At 53.6% G+C, this 18,950-nt stretch overlaps 1 protein-coding gene across 3 annotated transcripts; it reads left to right on the top strand.

Annotated features, from left to right (window-relative positions):
• Nucleotides 1–1,373: 1,373 nt before the first annotated feature.
• Nucleotides 1,374–18,743, top strand: PRKCG (protein kinase C gamma). 3 transcript variants are annotated; one of them, XM_004439042.3, is made up of 18 exons: nt 1,374–1,879; nt 2,251–2,282; nt 3,372–3,454; nt 7,164–7,275; nt 7,424–7,555; nt 8,065–8,221; nt 8,913–9,047; nt 9,338–9,425; nt 9,714–9,743; nt 11,582–11,734; nt 12,048–12,236; nt 13,107–13,198; nt 13,286–13,348; nt 13,476–13,614; nt 14,654–14,734; nt 16,095–16,202; nt 17,452–17,592; nt 17,827–18,743. In XM_004439042.3, the coding sequence occupies exons 1-18, from the start codon at nt 1,710–1,712 to the stop codon at nt 18,013–18,015; spliced, it is 2,094 nt and encodes a 697-aa protein (XP_004439099.1). In that variant the 5' UTR covers nt 1,374–1,709; the 3' UTR covers nt 18,016–18,743. The 3 variants fall into 3 exon arrangements, with proteins under 3 accessions (XP_004439099.1, XP_087277330.1, XP_087277331.1); XM_087421204.1 differs by lacking the exon at nt 14,654–14,734; XM_087421205.1 differs by lacking the exon at nt 17,452–17,592.
• The last annotated feature ends 207 nt before the right edge of the window (nt 18,744–18,950 follow it).

The raw sequence follows: 18,950 nt of genomic DNA, 5'->3' as shown, positions 1-18,950 counted from the left end.
CCCTCAGCCCCGAGCGGGCCGTGGTTGCCCTTGGCAACAGAGCGGGTCTCCCAGGAGCTCGGACTGGGAAGAGCTCGAGAGCGGGGGGAGGGAGGGAGTCCAACCGGAGAGGCAGAGACGCTGGTGGAGCGACGCAGGGGAGACACGGAGGGAGACGGACAGGGCCAGCGTCCGAGACACCCTCCCAACCCGGGACAGAGCTGCGCAGACGGGGAATTCCAGAGCCAGAGAGACACCTGGGGAGAAGGACAGAGACTGAATCACAGGGAGACGTGGAGGGAGGGAGAGACCCCCAGAACAGAGAGAGAGATTCATAGAGCCAGAGAGGCAAATAGAGAGTGGGTGAGAAAGGGACAAAGATGGGGGTGGGGCAGACGGAGCAACTCGAACATTCAGAGAGACCCCCAGCGACAGAGGGAGAGATTGACAGAGCCAGAGAGCGGGTCAGAGAGAGGGACAGGCACAGACATTTACAGAGACAGGGACACAGGGAGAGAGAGAGGGAGAGACAGCAAGGATTTAGAGAAGGACCCCCAGAGAGAGAGAAATAGAAGAGGACAGACATAGAGAAAGAGAAAGACAGACAGAGATTGACTCCCAAAGAGAAAGACACAGAGAGAGAGACAGAGACCCACAGAGTCACAATCTGATTGAGAGAGAGAGAGTCAAAGAGCCAGAGAGACAAATAGAGACAGGGAGAGGAGAGATTCAGGGAGACAGAAGCGCAAGAATTTATGAGACATACAGGGAGGGACAGAGGGAGACTGATTCACGGTGAGACAGACATCTGTCAGAGAGAGAGACACCAAGACCCAGAGAGGGTCGCAGGATGAGTGATACGTGGAGATGGAGACACACAGCGAAGAAAACAGAGAAATAGAAACAGAAATTTTCAGAGACCAGGAAAGGAATGCCAAATCCACCCAGAGGCAGAAACAGAGACACAGAGAGCGAGCCAGGAATACAGGGAGAGGAACAGAGACCAGGAGAAAGAGATCCTCCCAGAGGGAGACAGAGACATACACATTCACCGAGGCCCAGAGAGAGAAGTCAAGACTCGGAGGGCATCAGAGAAAGGGAGACACCAAGCCCCCCTGGTCACCACTGGATCCCCAGCACTGAAGACAAAGTTTGTGGAATGAAAGAGAGTGACACAGTCAGAGACACAGAGATCCGAGAGGGGTCGCAGTGGGCTAACAGGACCCACGGCGGCACCCTAGTGGGGAAGGAAGATGGGGCCAGCAGACAGATTGAGGTGGGGGAGGGCACAGCTCAGAGGATGTCCCCTCCCTCCAGCCAGCCCCTGGAGTGGGTATGTGCACGTGTGTGTGGGGGGGAGGGCATTTGTCCCGTGTTCAGGGAGGGGGGACGCCTTTAAGCCGAAACCCCGCCCTTCGGTCGTCATGGCAACGCCTCCCCCCAGTCGGGGCTCCCACATTTCAGCAGGTGCCTGAGCTGGAGCTCCCAACGCCACCGCCCGTGCCTCCGGCTCTCCGCCCCACTCGCCCGCTCCCCCTGGCGGAGCGGGCGCGCCCCGGGGTGCTGCTCCCTGCCGCGCGCGCACCGCTCCTGGAGGTGCCTCGCCCCTCTCCTTCCCACCTCAGAATCTCCCGGTGGCTCGTTTGCTCTCCCGAGTCTCCGGCTCCTTCGCCCTTCCACCTGTTTCCCCAGAAAGGCAGGATCCTGGTCCCTGCTACGTTCCTGGGGCCATGTCAGGCCTGGGCCCCGGCGGAGGCGATTCGGAGGGGGGACCCCGGCCCCTCTTTTGCAGAAAGGGGGCTCTGAGGCAGAAGGTGGTCCACGAAGTCAAGAGCCACAAGTTCACCGCTCGCTTCTTCAAGCAGCCAACCTTCTGCAGCCACTGCACTGACTTCATCTGGTGAGGGAAGGGGGTTGGGGGCCTGAGGGCTGAGGAGCCGAGGGGTAGAGACTCCTGTCACACCGCACACCTGAGCGGGGAGGAAGAGGGGGCTGCAGCCCTGGCTCCTGGTCCTAGGGTAGGAGGGGGCTGGGGGCCTGGACTCCTGAGTCAGAGGGAGGAGGGGGTGGGGTCCTGGGCTCCCCGGTCTGAGGGAGAAGGGGGCTGGGAGCGAGAATTTCTAGGTTCCAGAAGGAAGAGGCAGCTGGGGCTCAGACTCCTGGGTCCTGCGGGAGGAATGTTGAAGGACGCTTGCCTCCCACGGCTGGCAGGGGTGAGGGGTCCAGGTACCCTCTCCTGCGCTGACCTCAGATCCTTGACTCTCCTTGCAGGGGGATTGGAAAACAGGGCCTGCAATGTCAAGGTAAGAGCTGGAGGCCTGGACTCCTGGGACCCTCAGGAGGGTGGAGGCTGGGGCCCCACAGCCGGGGATGCTCGACACACGTGTTCTCTGGTCCCCAGAGAGGCGCGGGGGAGCCCGGGGCGGGGGGTGTGGCAGAGACACAGCCTGCGGTGGGGAGGGAGCTCTGACGGCTGGGCCACCGCGGAGGTGGTGCTGGGGGCCCCTCCCTGGGCCGGCTCCAGGTGGGGACAGATATTTGGAGAATCTGTTGCCATGGGAACAGGGAGATTTGGAAAAGGGGAGCTGACGGGGGGGGGGGGGGGGGGGGGGGGGGAGATGCAAAGTCAGAGCCCCTCAGGCTCCCGTCGCCATGACGACACTGACTGTCCTAGGCAGGGGAAGGCCGGGTGGGGTCACCAATGGGTGGGTGGGGGCCGGGTGGGGCAGGCTGTTGTGGAGGGCGGGAGAGGGGGGCGAGTCCTAAAGCAACAGCTGCTACTGCTGAGAACAGAGTGAGTCAGGGAGGGGGGTGGTCTGGCAGCGGCACCCCCAGACTCACTTCTGCCCAAGTTGCTGCTCTCTCGGTTCTGTCAGAGGGTCTCTGTTTTCTCTCTTCACGTCTGCCTGCATTTCTCCTCGATTTCTTATCTCTGTCTGTGGGTCCGTATTTGTCAATGGGATCCTATTTTCTCTCCCTGTCTCTGTCTCTCTGTCTTTCTCTGTTTCTGTTTCTCTCTCTGTGTCTCTCTCTCTCTGTCCCGGTCTGTCTCTGTCTCTCTGTCTCTGTCTCTATCTCTGTCTCTCTCTCTCTCTGTCTCCATCTCTGTCTCTCTCTCTCTCTGTCTCCCTTTGGCTGTGTGTATGCATTAAGCTCTCTGTGCTCTGTGATTCTCTGTCTGTTTCTGTCTTTCTTTGGCTCCATCTCTTGAATTTCTGTCTCCCTTTCTGCATGTCGCGATCTCTCCTTTGATTTTCTGTCTATTGAACGCTCTCTATATTAGGGTCCCTCTATCTCTGCTTTTCTTTCCATCAGGGTTTCTCTCTCTTTCTGATTTTCTGTCTGTTGAGGTCTCTCTCTCGTCTCTGTGTTTCTATGATTCTCACCTTCAGTCTGCAGCTTTGTGGTTCATCGACGATGCCACGAATTTGTGACCTTCGAGTGTCCAGGCGCTGGGAAAGGCCCCCAGACGGACGTGAGTGCCCGGACACCTGGTTCTTCCTCCTTGGGCCGCACCCCCGCCCTCACCCCCTCGGCGTCCGTCCCAATTTCTCCTGCTATTTTTAAGGCTGGGAGGGGAGGGGGGCTGGAGAGATAGGGGGAGCTAGTCTGGCCCAGATTCCCTGCCCTTGGCCTGGAAAGGGGGAGTGTGAGGGGACTGAGATAGGCTGGGGACACAGGTGGGGGACAGAGAGGAGGCAGGGGTGAGGGGACCAAAGACTGGCACTAGGCTGTGAACCAGAGGTCAAGAGATTTAAAAAACAGAGAGCTGAGGGACAGAGAGAGAGAGAAATATTGATGCAGGCACAGAGATCCACAGATAAGACAGAAAAAGAATCTCAGAGATGCAGAAAAAGATAGAGACCCAGACAGAGAGATTGAGATAGAGACAGAGAGACGAATGGAGCAGAGACAGTGACACAGGAGGAAGGAAAAGGGGACCTGGAGAGACTGGGAGAGACAGAGACAGAGAAACTCAGAGAGACAGAGGTGCAGATTCACGGAGAGAGACTAGAATAGAAAATGGTGGATATGGAGAACAGCTTAGGAGGTGCTGAGAGGAGGAGGCCCAGAGAGATCTTGCAATGCATATGCACACACGCATGTGCATAATGGACCTCCCATGCATGCACACACACGTGCATAACAGATCCCCCCACATATGCACACACGTACATATACAGACCCCCATGCATGCACACACACTTGTATATACAGACTCCATGTGCGTGCACACACACGTGCATATACAGACCCCTATGTATGCACACACATGCATATACAGACCACTATGCATGCACACACATGTGAATACACAGATCCCAACTGCATGCACACACGTGCATATACAGACCCCCCCAGGCACACACACAAATTCCATGCATCCGGATTCCATGTGGTCACACACATATGTGCATATACAGATCCCCCCATGCACACCCAAATACAGACAACCTCTCTCTCCTCCCCTCCCCCCCACATCAGGGGCTTACAAGAACAGTCAACCCTGAGTGCCCATCCCTGATCCCTCCTTCACTTGCTGTCTGGCCATGGGGCTTTTCTCTCTGAGCCTCAGTTACCCCTCTATAAAATGGAGCTGACGGCCTAGCATTGACCAACAGAACTTTCTGCAATGGTGGGCATGTTCTCTATCTGCACCGTCCAATAGGGCAGCCACCAGCCACGCATAGCTAGCTAGCGCAGCACTTGAAATCTAAATTCCATTTAATTTGAACTGATTTCAATATAAATAGCACATATGGTCAGTGGCGACCCTATGCGGATGGGGCAGCATCTATCCACACATCCCTAGGCATGTTTTGATAGTTCAGTGAAGTCAGGCAGGTTGACTCTAGCCCAGGGTTTGACACAAGGTTGGAGACGGTTTTATGATTATCGGGTGGGGAAAGAAGCAGAGAGAGAAATCGCACCAGAGAGACAGAGAGAGAGAGATCGACAGAAGTCCTTGAGGCATTTTGCCAGCTTGTCAGGTGAAGAAAATTGAAGTTGACATAGAGGATGTGACTTCATAGAACATATATTGAGCACCACTGTCTATCAGCATCTGTATGTGTTATTGATTGACTGCCCCACCTGCCCACCTCCACCACCAACACTACTTCTGATTTATTTAGTGCTCGTGGCGTACATTCCTCAGATATCTTGTATCCAGTACAGGATTGAATCTGCACCACAGCGCATAAGGATAGGCATTGTGCCTGTTCCCAGCTGAGCAGAGGCTCCCAGGCCAGGACACTTGCGCTTGAATCCCAGCTGCACCACGTATTGCTTCTGTGACCTTCGGGAAGCTAATTTAACTCTCTGCACTTTTTGAGTTCCTCATCTGTAAAATGGGTGATACTCATGCCCACCTTATAGGACTGTTTTGAGGACTAAATGAACCAAATACTTGGCATGATACCTGGTACATAGCAAGATACAAAATATTAATGATTATCATTGTAAAATGATTACTGTTGCTGATGAGGAAACAGAGGCAAATGGTGGGGAGGGGGGCTTTCCTCTACATCATTCTGGCTATTTTTTTGTTCTTAATGCTTTTGCTCTTGTTGTGAGGAACATGGGTCAACGGCTTGAGAAGGGTTAAGGGCTTGACAAACCTGATTTCATTTAGTCTTTGCAAGATCTTTTCAGGGAGGGCTCACAGCCCCATTTTATAGGGAGGGGGCCTGAGTCTCTGAAAGGGATGGTGTGGGGGAGGCCACACAGGGTCAAAATTTGGACCCTGCTCTATTTGGAGCCCCAGTACTGTCTCCTTTTTAATAGTGACTTTCACCTTGAGAATAATAACATCAGCCTCTCTTCATGGAGCGCTTGTGTGTCAGGGACCCCGCCGGGGGTCTTTCATATACAGTATCTCATTTAATTCGGCAGGATCCCTTTGAGTTAGGGTCAGCTGAAGATATTTGGAGGCCCAGAGCATGGAAAGAGATCGTGGCAACCGCTAACACCTACCCCCACCCAAGTATAATACAAAATGGAATCCCCACTAAAAGGCAAAATAAATAAAAGTCCAAGAATGTGCTGAATTTTCACCCTAGGATAACTCTTGCAATGCATTCTTCGAAACAGGCAAACATCATATTGTTTAACCCTCAGTCATTGCTGGGGGGTGGAGGGAGGAATGCTTTGCTGGTGTCCTAAATTCACGCTTAATTGGACTCTGGACATTTAGCATTGCTTCAAGATATAGATTGTTTATTTCCACTGTGCAGAGGCGGATGCTGAGGCTCCAAACTGGGCGTTAACTTGCCCTAAATCACACTGCTGGGAAATGGCCTCTTTTTTGTTTTGTTTTGTTTTTGTGAGGAAGATCAGCCCTGCGCTAACATCTATTGCCGATCCTCCTCCATTTTTTCCCCTTTTTCTCCCCAAAGCCCCGGTAGATAGTTGTATGTCATAGTTGCACATCCTTCTAGTTGCTGTATGTGGGATGCTGCCTCAGCATGGCTGGACAAGCGGTGTGTTGGTGCGCGCCCGGGATCCGTGCGCACTTAACCGCTAAGCCACGGGGCCGGCCCCGGCCTAACTCTTATGTAGACCCAAGGCTATGTGGGGACTGCAATAAAAATCGCTAATAATAACAACAGCAGTAGGAGTAACAGTACTGAGCACATTTAATATGCCAGGCCCTGCTAGTCCGTTTACACTTAGTCTCTCATTTAGGACTCTCAGGGGCCTATAACTAAGAGGTCAGATTCTCCATCCCACAAGGGGCTCAGAGAAGGCAGATCTTCATCGGGCAGATATTGAGGGAGGCTGACAGTGAACAATCTGGGGCCCATGGTGGCTCACAAGTTCTCGGAGAACAGCTTATGGGAGGTGGCGAGAGTAGGGACTATGGGACATTGGAAGCCTCCACCTCCTTCAGGTTCCTCCAAAATGCCACCTTGTTATTGATGCCTCCCTGATCACTCTATTTCAAACTAGAAAGTAAACTTCATGTGGACAGGAGTTTTTATTTGTTTTGTTCACGGCTGGTCCCTGCACCGAGAACAGTGCCTGGCATACAGTAGGTGCTCAATAAATATTGCAGCGTGAGTGAGGTGGGGCAGCAGGAAGACTGGGAGAGCAAGGCGGAAGGAGGCAGAGTTCAAGGGTTGCTCTCCTAGGGTTTGAGGACACCGCTGCAGACGGCCTCTGACCCACCTTCTCTGCCCTAGGATCCCCGGAACAAGCACAAGTTCCGCCTGCACAGTTACAGCAGCCCCACCTTCTGCGACCACTGTGGCTCCCTCCTCTACGGGCTGGTGCACCAGGGCATGAAATGCTCCTGTGAGTCTGCACTCGCCGCTCACGCCAGAACTTGGCGCTTCTGGGGCCCCTGCAGAAGCGCAGTGCCGGGCTTTCGGGCAACGATGGGGGATGGAGTCTGGGGTCGGGACCGGGACCTGAAGCGCTGCCCTCAATTTTGCCCGCCCAGGCTGCGAGATGAACGTGCACCGGCGCTGTGTGCGCAGCGTGCCCTCTCTGTGCGGCGTGGACCACACGGAGCGCCGCGGGCGCCTGCAGCTGGAAATCCGGGCTCCGACTGCGGATGAGATCCACGTCACGGGTGAGGCCTCGCTCTTTTATCCAAGCGTGCTGGGCGGTTTGAATTCACCCGCGCGGCCCCTGCCCCTTCTCGCCCGGGAAGGCCACGCCCTTCTTGGTGGTCACGCCCACATCCCTGACCCCACCCGGCCACGCCCCTTCTGGCTGGAAGCCCGGTCTTCAGCGTTGCCCCCTGAAGCTTTCAGCGCCTCTTAATGGCCATTCTAGGCATCGAGGTCCTTGAGAGGGAGGGATGAGAAAAGACCTTGTTCCGGGTTACTCCTGGTGATATGGCCAGGATCCTGATTCCTGCGTCCTAATGGAGGAAGGGGCTGTGGGTCTGATTTCTGGGTCACTGGCTGGGGAAGGGGCTTTATGCCCTGTCTTCTGGGTCCTGGAGAGGGTCTCATGACCTGGTTCATGAGAAAGGAGGCTGAGAGCTTGGAATTCTTGATTGCTGACCGAGGGAGGCTTGGAGTCCTCTTCCTGCATCTCTAACCCGATCTACCCTCCTTCGCCTCCCCGCTCCAGTTGGTGAGGCCCGTAACCTCATCCCCATGGACCCCAATGGTCTGTCTGATCCCTATGTGAAACTGAAGCTCATCCCAGACCCTCGGAACTTGACAAAACAGAAGACCCGGACGGTGAAAGCCACACTAAACCCCGTGTGGAACGAGACCTTTGTGTTGTGAGCCTCGGGTGCAGGGGAGGCTGTGATGGCTGACAGAATGATCTGAGGGTCCTGGTGGCCCACAAGACTTCAGAGAGCAGCTGGTGGGAGGTGTTAGTATAGAGGGAGCTCAAAAAAGGGCAGAAAAAGGTAGTGGGAGAAGAGAATGGAGTGACTGAGAGAGAGGGACAGAGATACAGAAGCTGAGAGACAGACAGACTGGTCTGTGTGTTTAATCTCCATCAAAGCCCACCACTTTAGAGTAAGAGAGATGGGAAAGAGAGTCTCAGAAGAAGAGACACAAACCCAAAGAAAGACACAGATGAAATGGAGGGCGGGGGGTGATTTGCCAGCAGAGGAGTGGTAGTGGGTGGCAGGGAGAGAAAGAGAAGCCAACTGACAAAGACAGAAGGACAGAGACCTGGAGGGAGGAGGGGGACACAGTTTCAGAGTGGGAGAGAAATCTGGAGAGAAAGGCAGGAAGACAGGGATGGGAAGGGGCCAAGAAAGTGGGAGGAAGGGAGAGAGAGAGAGCTGTCTAGATTTACTTAGGGCCCCGATGCTGGGGAGGACCAGAGGTGGGAAGACACTTTACAGAGCAGGAAACAGACCCCAGCTCGCAGGGTTTGCCTCCTCCTCCAGCACCAAGGGTGGGGACGTGGGGGGAACCAGGAGCTGGGTCCCTCACTGCGCCCCACCCTTCCTGCAGCAACCTGAAGCCGGGGGACGTGGAGCGCCGGCTCAGCGTGGAGGTGTGGGACTGGGACCGGACCTCCCGCAACGACTTCATGGGTGCCATGTCCTTTGGCGTCTCGGAGCTGCTCAAGGCGCCGGTGGACGGCTGGTGAGGGCGGGGCCGGGGGGGGGGCCTGGGCATCTCCATCCCGCTCTGTGCGTGGTCTCTCTCCTCTGGGCCACTATCTTCTCTCTGCCTCCCAGTGCTTCTCTCTCCCCCTCCCTCTGTCTCTCTTTCCTCCTCCTCCCTCTCCTTAGCTCACTCTTTCTCTCTCCATCTCTGTGTCTGTCTCTCTGTCTCTTTCCCCTCTTCTGATGTCTTTGCCTCTCCCACGGGTACCCCCGACCCCACCCATCTCCTCCACTCTTGCCCCACTCTGGTCTACGTCTGTATGTCAGGTACAAGTTACTGAACCAGGAGGAGGGCGAGTACTACAATGTGCCGGTGGCTGATGCTGACAACTGCAGCCTCCTCCAGAAGTTTGAGGTACCCAGACCCCGGCTTCCCCAAGGGGACCCCGGCCCAGCCTCCCACAGTTCAGAGCTGGCCTTTCCCTACACCCCTTGGCCGCCTACTAGTGCTGGGACTACAATTCCCAGAAGACCCTGGGGCTCCTTCCTCTGCATTTCTAGGGGACTCCTGTCCCAGGGTCTGATGGGAGTTAGAGTTCCTAACCATCCCCATGGCTTAGGGGGACTGTGGGCCCCCACCTCCCACTCCAGGGCAATCTCTTACTTCTCTGGCAGCTCTGACTCTAGATTTCTTCTCTTTCAGGCCTGTAACTACCCCCTGGAACTGTATGAGGTGAGTAGAGGTGAGGCCGGGAATGCACACAGTTACATTCCTGTGATCTGTATCTCTCTCCATGTCTCCCTCCTCTGATGTCTGTCTTCATGTCCACACACATGGGCTGAGCACCTACTTGTCAACAGGTCTTGTGTATCTACCCCCAAGGGAGGGACACAGTCACAGATACTTAAATTCCAGGATGAAGAAGCATAGAGGAGGCGCCTGGGGGAAGGTAGTCAGGGAAGACTTCCCTGAGGAGGTGGCAACTGAACTGATCTTTGAGTTTTTTGGTCTCTGTATCATTGTGGCCTTTCTCTCCTCCACTCATTTTCTCACTCCCTGAACACTTGTTCCCTGAGGTGTCACAGAAGCTAAGCCCTGTTCTAGGTGTAGAATCCTGCCATCCCCCAGGAAGCTCCTCTTTCACTGTAGGAGAGAGTTACAGATAGAGACATTCACACAGGAGGAATGTGTGTGATAATGGAGATAGCCTCAGGCACTAGGAGTCCCCAGAAGTACGTGCACAGCCTGAGAGGGTCAGAGAAAGCTTCCCAGAGCTGTGAACCCTGGGGAAAGGAAGTGCAGGATTCCCTGGGCAGAGGAGGGCAGACCAGATTTTCAGGCCATAGAAGGAATGCTCTCTCCTTCATTTATTCTTTCAAAAAACTATTTTGTTAAGCCCCTCTGTGTGCAAGGCATGCTTCTACTGGGGATGTTGCAGCAAACAAGACGGAAAAAGAAAAATTCCCGCCCCCATGGGGCTCCCATTTGGAGGAAGACATTAAACAAAATGAAGTAAATGATAATATGTTAGAAGATGGTGAGCGAGATGGAGAAAATTAAACATTAAGCAGGACAGGGGTGCTATTGGGGAAGTTTTTGCTGTTTTAACTGCAGTAAGCAGAGAAGGCTTCACTCACAAAGTAACCACTGGGCAAAGATATAAAAGAGGTGAGAGAGGGAGCCATGAGGACAGTGGGGGAGAGCCTTCCAGGCAGAGGGAAGAGCATATGCAAAGGCCCTGAGGTGGGAGTGGGCCGGGAGTATCTGTGACACAGCAGGAGGACAGTGAGGATGGTACAGAGGGGCATGGGGTGGGGAGAAGTAGGAGATGAAGTCAGAGAGGGAAGAGGGTGCCTTGGCAGTCATTGGAAGGATTATGGCTTTTAAACTGAATGAGAGGGGAAGGTGTCAGAGGTGGCCTGAGATGATTAGACTTGAACAAGATGACTGCCTCTGTAGAGAATAGATGGTAGACAGTGGAAAGAAGAAGGCCACTTAGATGGGAGTAGCTGGTGGCTTAGTCCAGGGGGACAGTGGTGGTAAAGGTGTTCAGATTCTGGGAATGCTCTGAAGGCTGAGCAAGAGGAAGTGCATTCAGCACTCGAGACTTTTCATCCATTAAACACCCTCTTGCTGACATCTGTTGTGTTCCAAGCCTTGCACTGGGTGATGGTGGAGAAACAGAAAGGAAGGAGACACAGTCTCTGGCTTTAGTGGATTTTTGATTTCCGGCTCTGTTTTTTACCTGCTGTGTGACTTTCAGCAAGTTACTTAATGTCTCTGTGCCAATTTCCCCTTCTCTAAAATAGGGGGTGATAACAGGGTTTTCCAGAAGATTAATGGCATATAGTAAGCTATCCAAGTGTTAGTTAAATAATAAATAAACCCTCCAGGCTATGGGAAGTCACAGAAAGTTCTTAAGCCAAGGAGTGGGGCGGGGCAACTTTTTTTCCTCTCCATCTCTCCGTCTCTCCCCATCTCTTTCATTCTTGGATGCTGCCTCTCTTAGGGGCGTCTCTTTATCCCCGTCTGGGGTCTGACTACCTCCGGATCTCTCCCCTTTCTCACAGCGTGTGCGGATGGGTCCCTCATCCTCTCCCATCCCCTCCCCATCCCCTAGTCCCACGGACTCCAAGCGCTGTTTCTTCGGGGCGAGCCCTGGACGTCTGCACATCTCCGACTTCAGCTTCCTCATGGTTCTAGGAAAAGGCAGTTTTGGGAAGGTTGGATTCCTGGGGCTCTGGGGGAAGGGGAAGATGTCTGGGGGGAGATCAGATTTCTGGTCCTTAGGGAAGAGGTACGGAGGGAGGGACACTGGGCTACTGAGTCCCCAAAGAGGGTTTGCTGGGGTCCCTGGAGAGGAGAGGCATAAAGATGGGGATACTTTCATTGAGGGCAAAGTCAGGGCACCCGGTCCCGTGAGAGAGAGAGAGGAAGGACCTGGGATTCTGTTTCTCTGTGTCCCCAAAAGGGAGGGGTAGGGACCTGCACCCTGGGTTGCCCAGATGGACTGGGCCTTTTGGGACTCTGTCCTAGGTGATGCTGGCTGAGCGCAGGGGCTCTGATGAGCTGTACGCCATCAAGATCCTGAAGAAAGACGTGATCGTCCAGGATGACGACGTGGACTGCACCCTGGTGGAGAAACGCGTGCTGGCCCTGGGGGGCCGAGGCCCGGGAGGCCGGCCCCACTTTCTCACCCAGCTCCACTCCACCTTCCAGACCCCGGTAAGGCTCGGGAGCCCTGCCTCCTCCCCCCTGGATGGATCAGGCATCTGCGTCGGGACTCTGAGTTTACGGCAAGGCAAAAGAACCTCATGCGCTCTGATTGGGCGTGGCCACAATCAGAGCTTTGATGGGCTCCTCGGTGGGCGTGGCCACAATGCAGGTGCTCTGGAGGGGCGTGGCCAGGAGGCTGGGATCCTGAGTGGGCGTGGCCTAAGCCAGCTTGGTCTCGAGTGGGTGTTTCTCGAGTAAAGGATTTTTGCGTAAAGGAGGGCGTGGAGGAGAATGTCTTCTGAGTGGGTGTGCCTACAGTTGGGTTCCGAGTGACAAGGTCGTAGCTCTTGGATTCTGAGTGAAGGACTCGTCAGAAACGAGGCGTTTCCCCAAGATTGTAGAATGGAACAAGGAATCAGAACTGTCAAGGGTTTCAGAGGGCGTGATGACTTCCAAGAGCTCCGAAGGGGCGTAGCCAGCTTCCTGGGTTTAAAAAAAATTACTGTTATCAATTGCAAGTGAGGCCTGAACCATTTTGGTTCCTAATAGGTGGCTGGGATTGCATATGTGTGTGAGAGAGTGTGGAAAGAGGTTTTGGTATTCCCGGGGTTTCGAATGCTTGGTGGGCTTCAATCTTCAATTCTCAGGGCAGGACCAGAACACCTGATAGTTTGAACTAACAGGGATTGGGGCGGGTGGACATTCTGAGGTGGCTGGGTGAGAATCTTCACGGCCTCCCGGTGGGCATGGCCAGTTGCTCTGGATTTGTGATTGGGTAGGTCTGGAGCCCTCCACGTTTGTCGGGAGTGGGCAGGAATGGATGGTTCCTACCCTTGGTGGGTGTGTCCTCGCTTCTAAGCCCCGCCCACTCCTCCTCAGGATCGCCTGTATTTTGTGATGGAGTATGTCACCGGGGGCGACTTGATGTACCACATCCAGCAGTTGGGCAAATTTAAGGAGCCCCATGCGGCGTAAGTCTCGGCCAAGAGAGGCGGGGGGAATGTGGAAGGAGGTGGGGTCCAGACTTGGACTTTCTGACTCCCCACGCCCTCCTCCAGGTTCTACGCAGCGGAAATCGCCATCGGCCTCTTCTTCCTCCACAATCAGGGCATCATTTACCGGTGAGCAGTCCCAGGCCTGTCAATACAGGGAATCAGGCCCCTAGAGGGGAAGGGATTCGAACTCACGGCTCCAGCCGGCTGAACTCAACCCTTCCTGCAATCCCACCCCACCCCACCCCACTCCTAGGGACCTGAAACTGGACAACGTGATGCTGGATGCTGAAGGACACATCAAAATCACTGACTTTGGCATGTGTAAGGAGAATGTTTTCCCCGGGACCACGACCCGCACCTTCTGCGGGACCCCAGACTACATAGCCCCCGAGGTAACCCTAACTCCGCTGCTCTTGGCATGCTCCAAATTCGCCAAGTGGGTGTGGCTGGTTGTCTAGTATTCATAATGTGGGGGCCGACCCTGGGGTCTTTACGTGAGTTGTGGGCGTTCTAACGCGGAACAGCACAGAGCAGCCCATGTGCAGAGCATTGGAAGTGGGCAGAGCTGGGTCTCTAAATAGGCAAAGTGGGTGGGGCCTGTGGGTGAACGTCTAAAAGAGCTGGACCAGCTCCTAGGAATTCTAAGAGAACAGGGCCTGTTGCTGGACTATTCTAAGAAGACGGAGATGATTTCCAGTGTACTCTGAGTGGGTGGGGCCCTTCCCTGGAGAGCTTTAAGCATGTGGAGGCTGTCTCTTGAATCTTTCAAGTGGGCGGAGTATGCTCTGACTTTAAGTGGATGGAGCTAATGATCTGACTGTATATAAGTAGAGAGAGAATGTGTCCCGACTTTTCTCAGTTGAAGGAGGAGGTGGTGTTGGTGGTGCCATCCTTGATCTTTCCAGGTGGTTGGATGCTAGTGCCGAAGTAATCAGTGTCAATGGTTTCAGAACCTGGCTGGGAATCAGAATCACCTGGGGAGATTGTGAAAAGTACACACATATTCCTGACTCTGACTCTGGCCTGTTGAGGCTGGAATTCTTCAGGGCTGGGAACATCTATTTTTAAACAGCCCCCTAGATGAATCTGAAATGCATCCAGATTTAAGAATCTCTGATCTCTGAAATTTTGCCCTATGCACCTGCTATTGTAAGGAGAGAGTCCAGCTACCTAAATATTCTAGATGGGTGGAACTTGTGACTTGGCCCTTAGATAGTCTTTGTAGTTGGGACCAAAGGAATGTTCTAAGTAAATAAAGTTTGTTTCCCTAATTTTCCAAAGGATGGAGCTCTGGCCAAAGTATTCTGAGCGGGAAGAGTTTGCACTGAAAACACTTAAAGTGGGTAGGGTTCCCGGTGGATGAGGCCAGAGGGTTCCTAAGCATCTTAGAGTACAAATCATGAGTCCTTGCCTTCCATCCTCCATTGCCAGATCATTGCCTACCAGCCCTACGGGAAGTCTGTTGATTGGTGGTCCTTTGGGGTTCTGCTGTATGAGATGTTGGCAGGACAGGTAAGGGAAACTGAGGAGAAGCTGGCTTGGCCCAAGGCAATGCGGAGTGAGGTGCCACCTGTTACGTGGCTTTTATATGAGGAGGAGCAGGCTGGGAAAGGAAGGTCTATAATCTATTGACTGTGCTAAGCAGCGGGAAAGTCTTGCCTGGATAGCACTGTCCGTGGTCCTGAAGCATTATTTTCGCACAAGCCGGGGCTGCTTCACCCTTTATTGTGCCACGGACCCCTTCTCAGAACAATATTTTTAAATGCACGAAATAAGGGGCCGGCCCCGTGGCATAGGGGTTAAGTGCTCGCGCTCTGCTGCTGGTGGCCCAGGTTCGGAGCCCGGGCGCGCACCGATCCACTGCTTGTCAGGCCATGCTGTGGCGGCGTCCCGTATAAAGTGGAGGAAGATGGGCACAGATGTTAGCCCAGGGCCAGTCTTCCTGAGCAAAAAGAGGAGGATTGGCACGGATGTTAGCTCAGGGCTGATCTTCCTCGCAAAAAATAAAATAAAAATTAAAAAAATGCATGAAATAAAATAATAAGATTACAAAAGAAATCAATCATATCGAAATATGCTTATCAAACCTTTAAAATTTTAATTGAATCTAACTTAACCAACTAAATAAATTTAATTTCACTGTATACAGTTGCCTAAATATTAAACATTGGGATGTGGACATATATGTGACTTCCTGTTAGTGAAATAAATAGTAATACTCATAGCAATAGGAAGGTCTTCCAGTAATTCTGAAGCAGAGATGACTAATATTTTGAGATATCTGCAACTCTAATGTGAAAGAAAATATCTGTGATTTCTATTGGTGGTGAGGTCACAAGTACTATTATTGTGGTTTGTTGCCTACATTCATAATTGAAGAGAATGCTCAATTTCAGTTAGAGGTTTTAAAAAAATAATATGCATTATTTTTCCCCATCCAAGTTCACAGACCCCCTCAATTGTATAAACAGACTCCCTCTATACACCCCATGTTAAGAATCCTTGCCTTGGCATTGCTTTTCCTAATCCTAGAAAACTGGAGGCCACTCTTCCAACCAGGAGAATGCTTTTACATTTTCCTGCAGTTTTTTCTCTCTTCTATTTAAACGACATATTGCCTAATTAACACCCTACTGATTTACATAGCAGATAAAGAGAGAGAGAACAGCAAAGAGGTGCAGAGAGCTGAAGCATCTGAGATAGGAAACAAGAGAGTCTGAAAGAGAGAAAGATAAAGCTTTGGTGGCTTAGTCAAATTTTTCCCTTGGAAGTGCCAAGGGGGGTGGTTTGCATTCACGGTGGGTGATGAGGGTGTGAAGGTGGGGACAGGCAATGTGTCAAGTCTCTGACTCTATTTCCTGCACTTTCTTAGCCCCCCTTTGATGGGGAGGATGAGGAGGAGCTGTTTCAGGCCATCATGGAACAGACTGTCACCTACCCCAAGTCACTTTCCCGGGAAGCCGTGGCCATCTGCAAGGGGGTAAGAGCCCCCTGACTCCCAGATTCTCCAGACTCATAACTCATGTGCGCTACTGCTGCCCCCAGGGCTGCCCACACTGTGTCTCTTTGCACATTAGGAAAAGGCCCCCACTCCTCAAATCACTTTACTTCCACCTGCTGGAAAAGTTTATACAGTACAGAGATTTTGTTAGAACAATAATTTACTGCCCTGCTGCCACCTCCAGTCCAAGGATGGCCTCTATCTCATCCTCCTCTGCTGTCCCCTCTCCCTGGCTCACTGTAAGAAGTGTAGGAAGGCCAGGACCACCTCTCCAGGAGGGAGCAGGTCAGCTGGACCCAAGTCCTGCCTAAGTCCTGGGGTTATGGAGTAAATGCAGGAGAAAGAACCTAGCCTAGAGCAGCTTTTCAACAGATGTTAGCACACTTCTGCTTCTCCGTGTCTCTCTGACTGTCTCTCTCTGGGTTTCTGTCTCATCCCTCTGCCTCCATCCACATATGATGGGGTTTTCTGTGTCTCTGCCTTCTCTCTGTGTCCTTCGGGATTTCTGCCCACCTTTGGCATCTTTGTCCCTCTCTCTCTGGGTCTCTGTTGCCTTCTTCCCCCCCCTCCCATACACACGTTCTCCGGATCTGTCCTCTGTCTGGACTTCTCTCCTCCTCTCTTTCTGGATCTCTGTCTTCCCATTTCTCTGAGTCCCTGCCCTCATATCGGGTCTTTTTCCCTCTCTCTGGGTGTTGGTCTCCTGGGTCTCCCTCCTCCTCTTTCTGGGCTCTGTCCCCCCCCCCCTCTCCTCCACCTCCTCCCTTCTCTGGGTCTCTGCCCTCCCCCCTGGATCTCCCCTCTCTCTGGATCTCTATTCTCCCTTTTCTCTGGGTCTCCAATCTCTCCATCTCTCTCTCTCTTTCAATCTTTCCCTCCCTCCTTCTCTCCATCCCCTTCTGAGATTCTGTCCTTGTCCCCTTCCTCTCTGGGTCTCTCTGCCCCTCATACCCTCTCACTCTGATTTTCTCTTTCTCTATCTGTCCCTGGGTCTCTGGGTTTGGATTTCTTCCATCCCATCTCATTTGTCTTCCCTCTTCCTCTTCCTCTCTTCCTTCCTTCTTTTCCCTCCCTCCCCCGTTTCTTTTCCCCCTGCGATTCTTCTCTCTCTCCATCTCTGTGCTTGTGTCTCTCTGTTTCTCGGTCCTTGTCTTTCTCTTTCTCGTTCTCTGGGCCTCCCTGTCTGGGGCTCTGTCTGTCCGTCCGTCTCTTTCTGTGTTTCCCACAGTTCCTAACCAAGCACCCGGCAAAGCGCCTGGGCTCAGGCCCAGACGGGGAGCCCACGATCCGTGCTCATGGCTTTTTCCGCTGGATCGACTGGGAACGGCTGGAACGATTGGAGATCGCGCCTCCTTTCAGACCCCGCCCGGTCAGTCACCTTCAGGAACAAAACCTTGGTCCCTAGGGGGTGGGACCCAGGAGCTCCAATCCCTATATGTGGAGGTGGGTGTGATCCCTCTGCGGAGGGAGACATCTTCAGGGGAGATGCAGAGGCCACGAAGGATGTGCAGAGGTTCTAAAGAACACAGGACATGGATACAGAATAGACGCACACCCAAGGAGTGGGCAGAACTTCATGTCCCCCTCTCGGTGTTTCCCACAGTGTGGCCGCAGCGGGGAGAACTTCGACAAGTTCTTCACACGGGCGGCGCCAGCGCTGACCCCTCCAGACCGCCTAGTTCTGGCCAGCATCGACCAGGCGGATTTCCAAGGCTTCACCTACATTAACCCGGATTTCGTGCACCCGGATGCTCGCAGCCCCATCAGCCCGACGCCGGTGCCAGTCATGTAATCTCACCTGCCGCCACTAGGTGTCCCCATGGCTCCCTCGGCGGCGCCAGCCTCGGCCCCCACTTCACCACCCCCTTCCCGGTTCTAGATCTTGCTCCCCAGCCTTCTGGCCTCTGCCCCGGGGTTGCTAGATGCCCCACCCAAGCGATCCTGGCAGTCTGAACTCCATACAGTCTCTAGAGCCTTACTGCGTTCTAGATTCTGCTGCGCTGAGCCCTAGATTCTCACCCACCTCAGAGTTCTGGACTTTGCTCCTCCAGGTTCCAGAACCACCACCACCCCAACTCCATGGGGTTCTAGACTCCACCTTGGTAGAATCTCTGCCTTTCCTTTTTTTTGCTATCTGGAAAATAGTCTCATGAGGTGGGCTGTTCCAGACTCGAATTCCAGAACAACCCCCCACCTCCGAGGCCCCGCCCACCCCACTCCTTTCTAGAGTAAAAGTGGGAGGCTGTGCCCCCACGCTCCAGTGCCCCTCTTCCGCCCTCTGGGGATTCCGGGGATGTATGGAGGATTCTCCCCCAACTGTTCTCAATCAGCTTTTGTCCTAGATTCCCCCATCCTAAACCCATCACTGCTCGCCTGCCAGGTGCATGGCTCCAATCCTGCTCGAACCCCACCCCCACCCCAACGCCTGCCACTCTCGGGGACTCCCCTCCCCCCCCACTCCTCTTCTCTTTGCCTTTCCCACCCTACCACAGCTGCTGGAGAATAAATTTGGGATGCTGATACTGAAGTGTTTGGATGTTTTCTTCTAAGCTTGGAGCATGAAGGGGGTGCGGTGGTGGGACAATGACTGTACATAGACACAAACAGAGAGAGAGACAGACAGAGGCTGGGGACGGGGCAGCAGGGAGAGAGGGAAAGCGCAGAGACCCATAAAGGGAGGGGAGAAGACCACAGCATGAGAGCGAAAGAACAGAGAACCCGAGAGAG

Source organism: Ceratotherium simum, chromosome 33 (assembly GCF_057802395.1).
Source record: "Ceratotherium simum simum isolate JZ-2026a chromosome 33, ASM5780239v1, whole genome shotgun sequence".
Lineage (NCBI taxonomy): Eukaryota > Metazoa > Chordata > Mammalia > Perissodactyla > Rhinocerotidae > Ceratotherium > Ceratotherium simum.
Note: the sequence above shows the minus strand (reverse complement) of the source record. Positions and strands in the feature narration are given on the sequence as shown.

Excerpts from the sequence above, each read along its gene's own strand:
- PRKCG (XM_004439042.3), top strand. The coding sequence starts at position 1,710 with ATGTCAGGCCTGGGCCCCGGCGGAGGCGATTCGGAGGGGGGACCCCGG. Across the intron at positions 13,199-13,285 it reads TTTAAGGAGCCCCATGCGGC|GTTCTACGCAGCGGAAATCG; the intron begins GTAAGTCTCGGC and ends GCCCTCCTCCAG. Across the intron at positions 17,593-17,826 it reads CTCCTTTCAGACCCCGCCCG|TGTGGCCGCAGCGGGGAGAA; the intron begins GTCAGTCACCTT and ends TGTTTCCCACAG.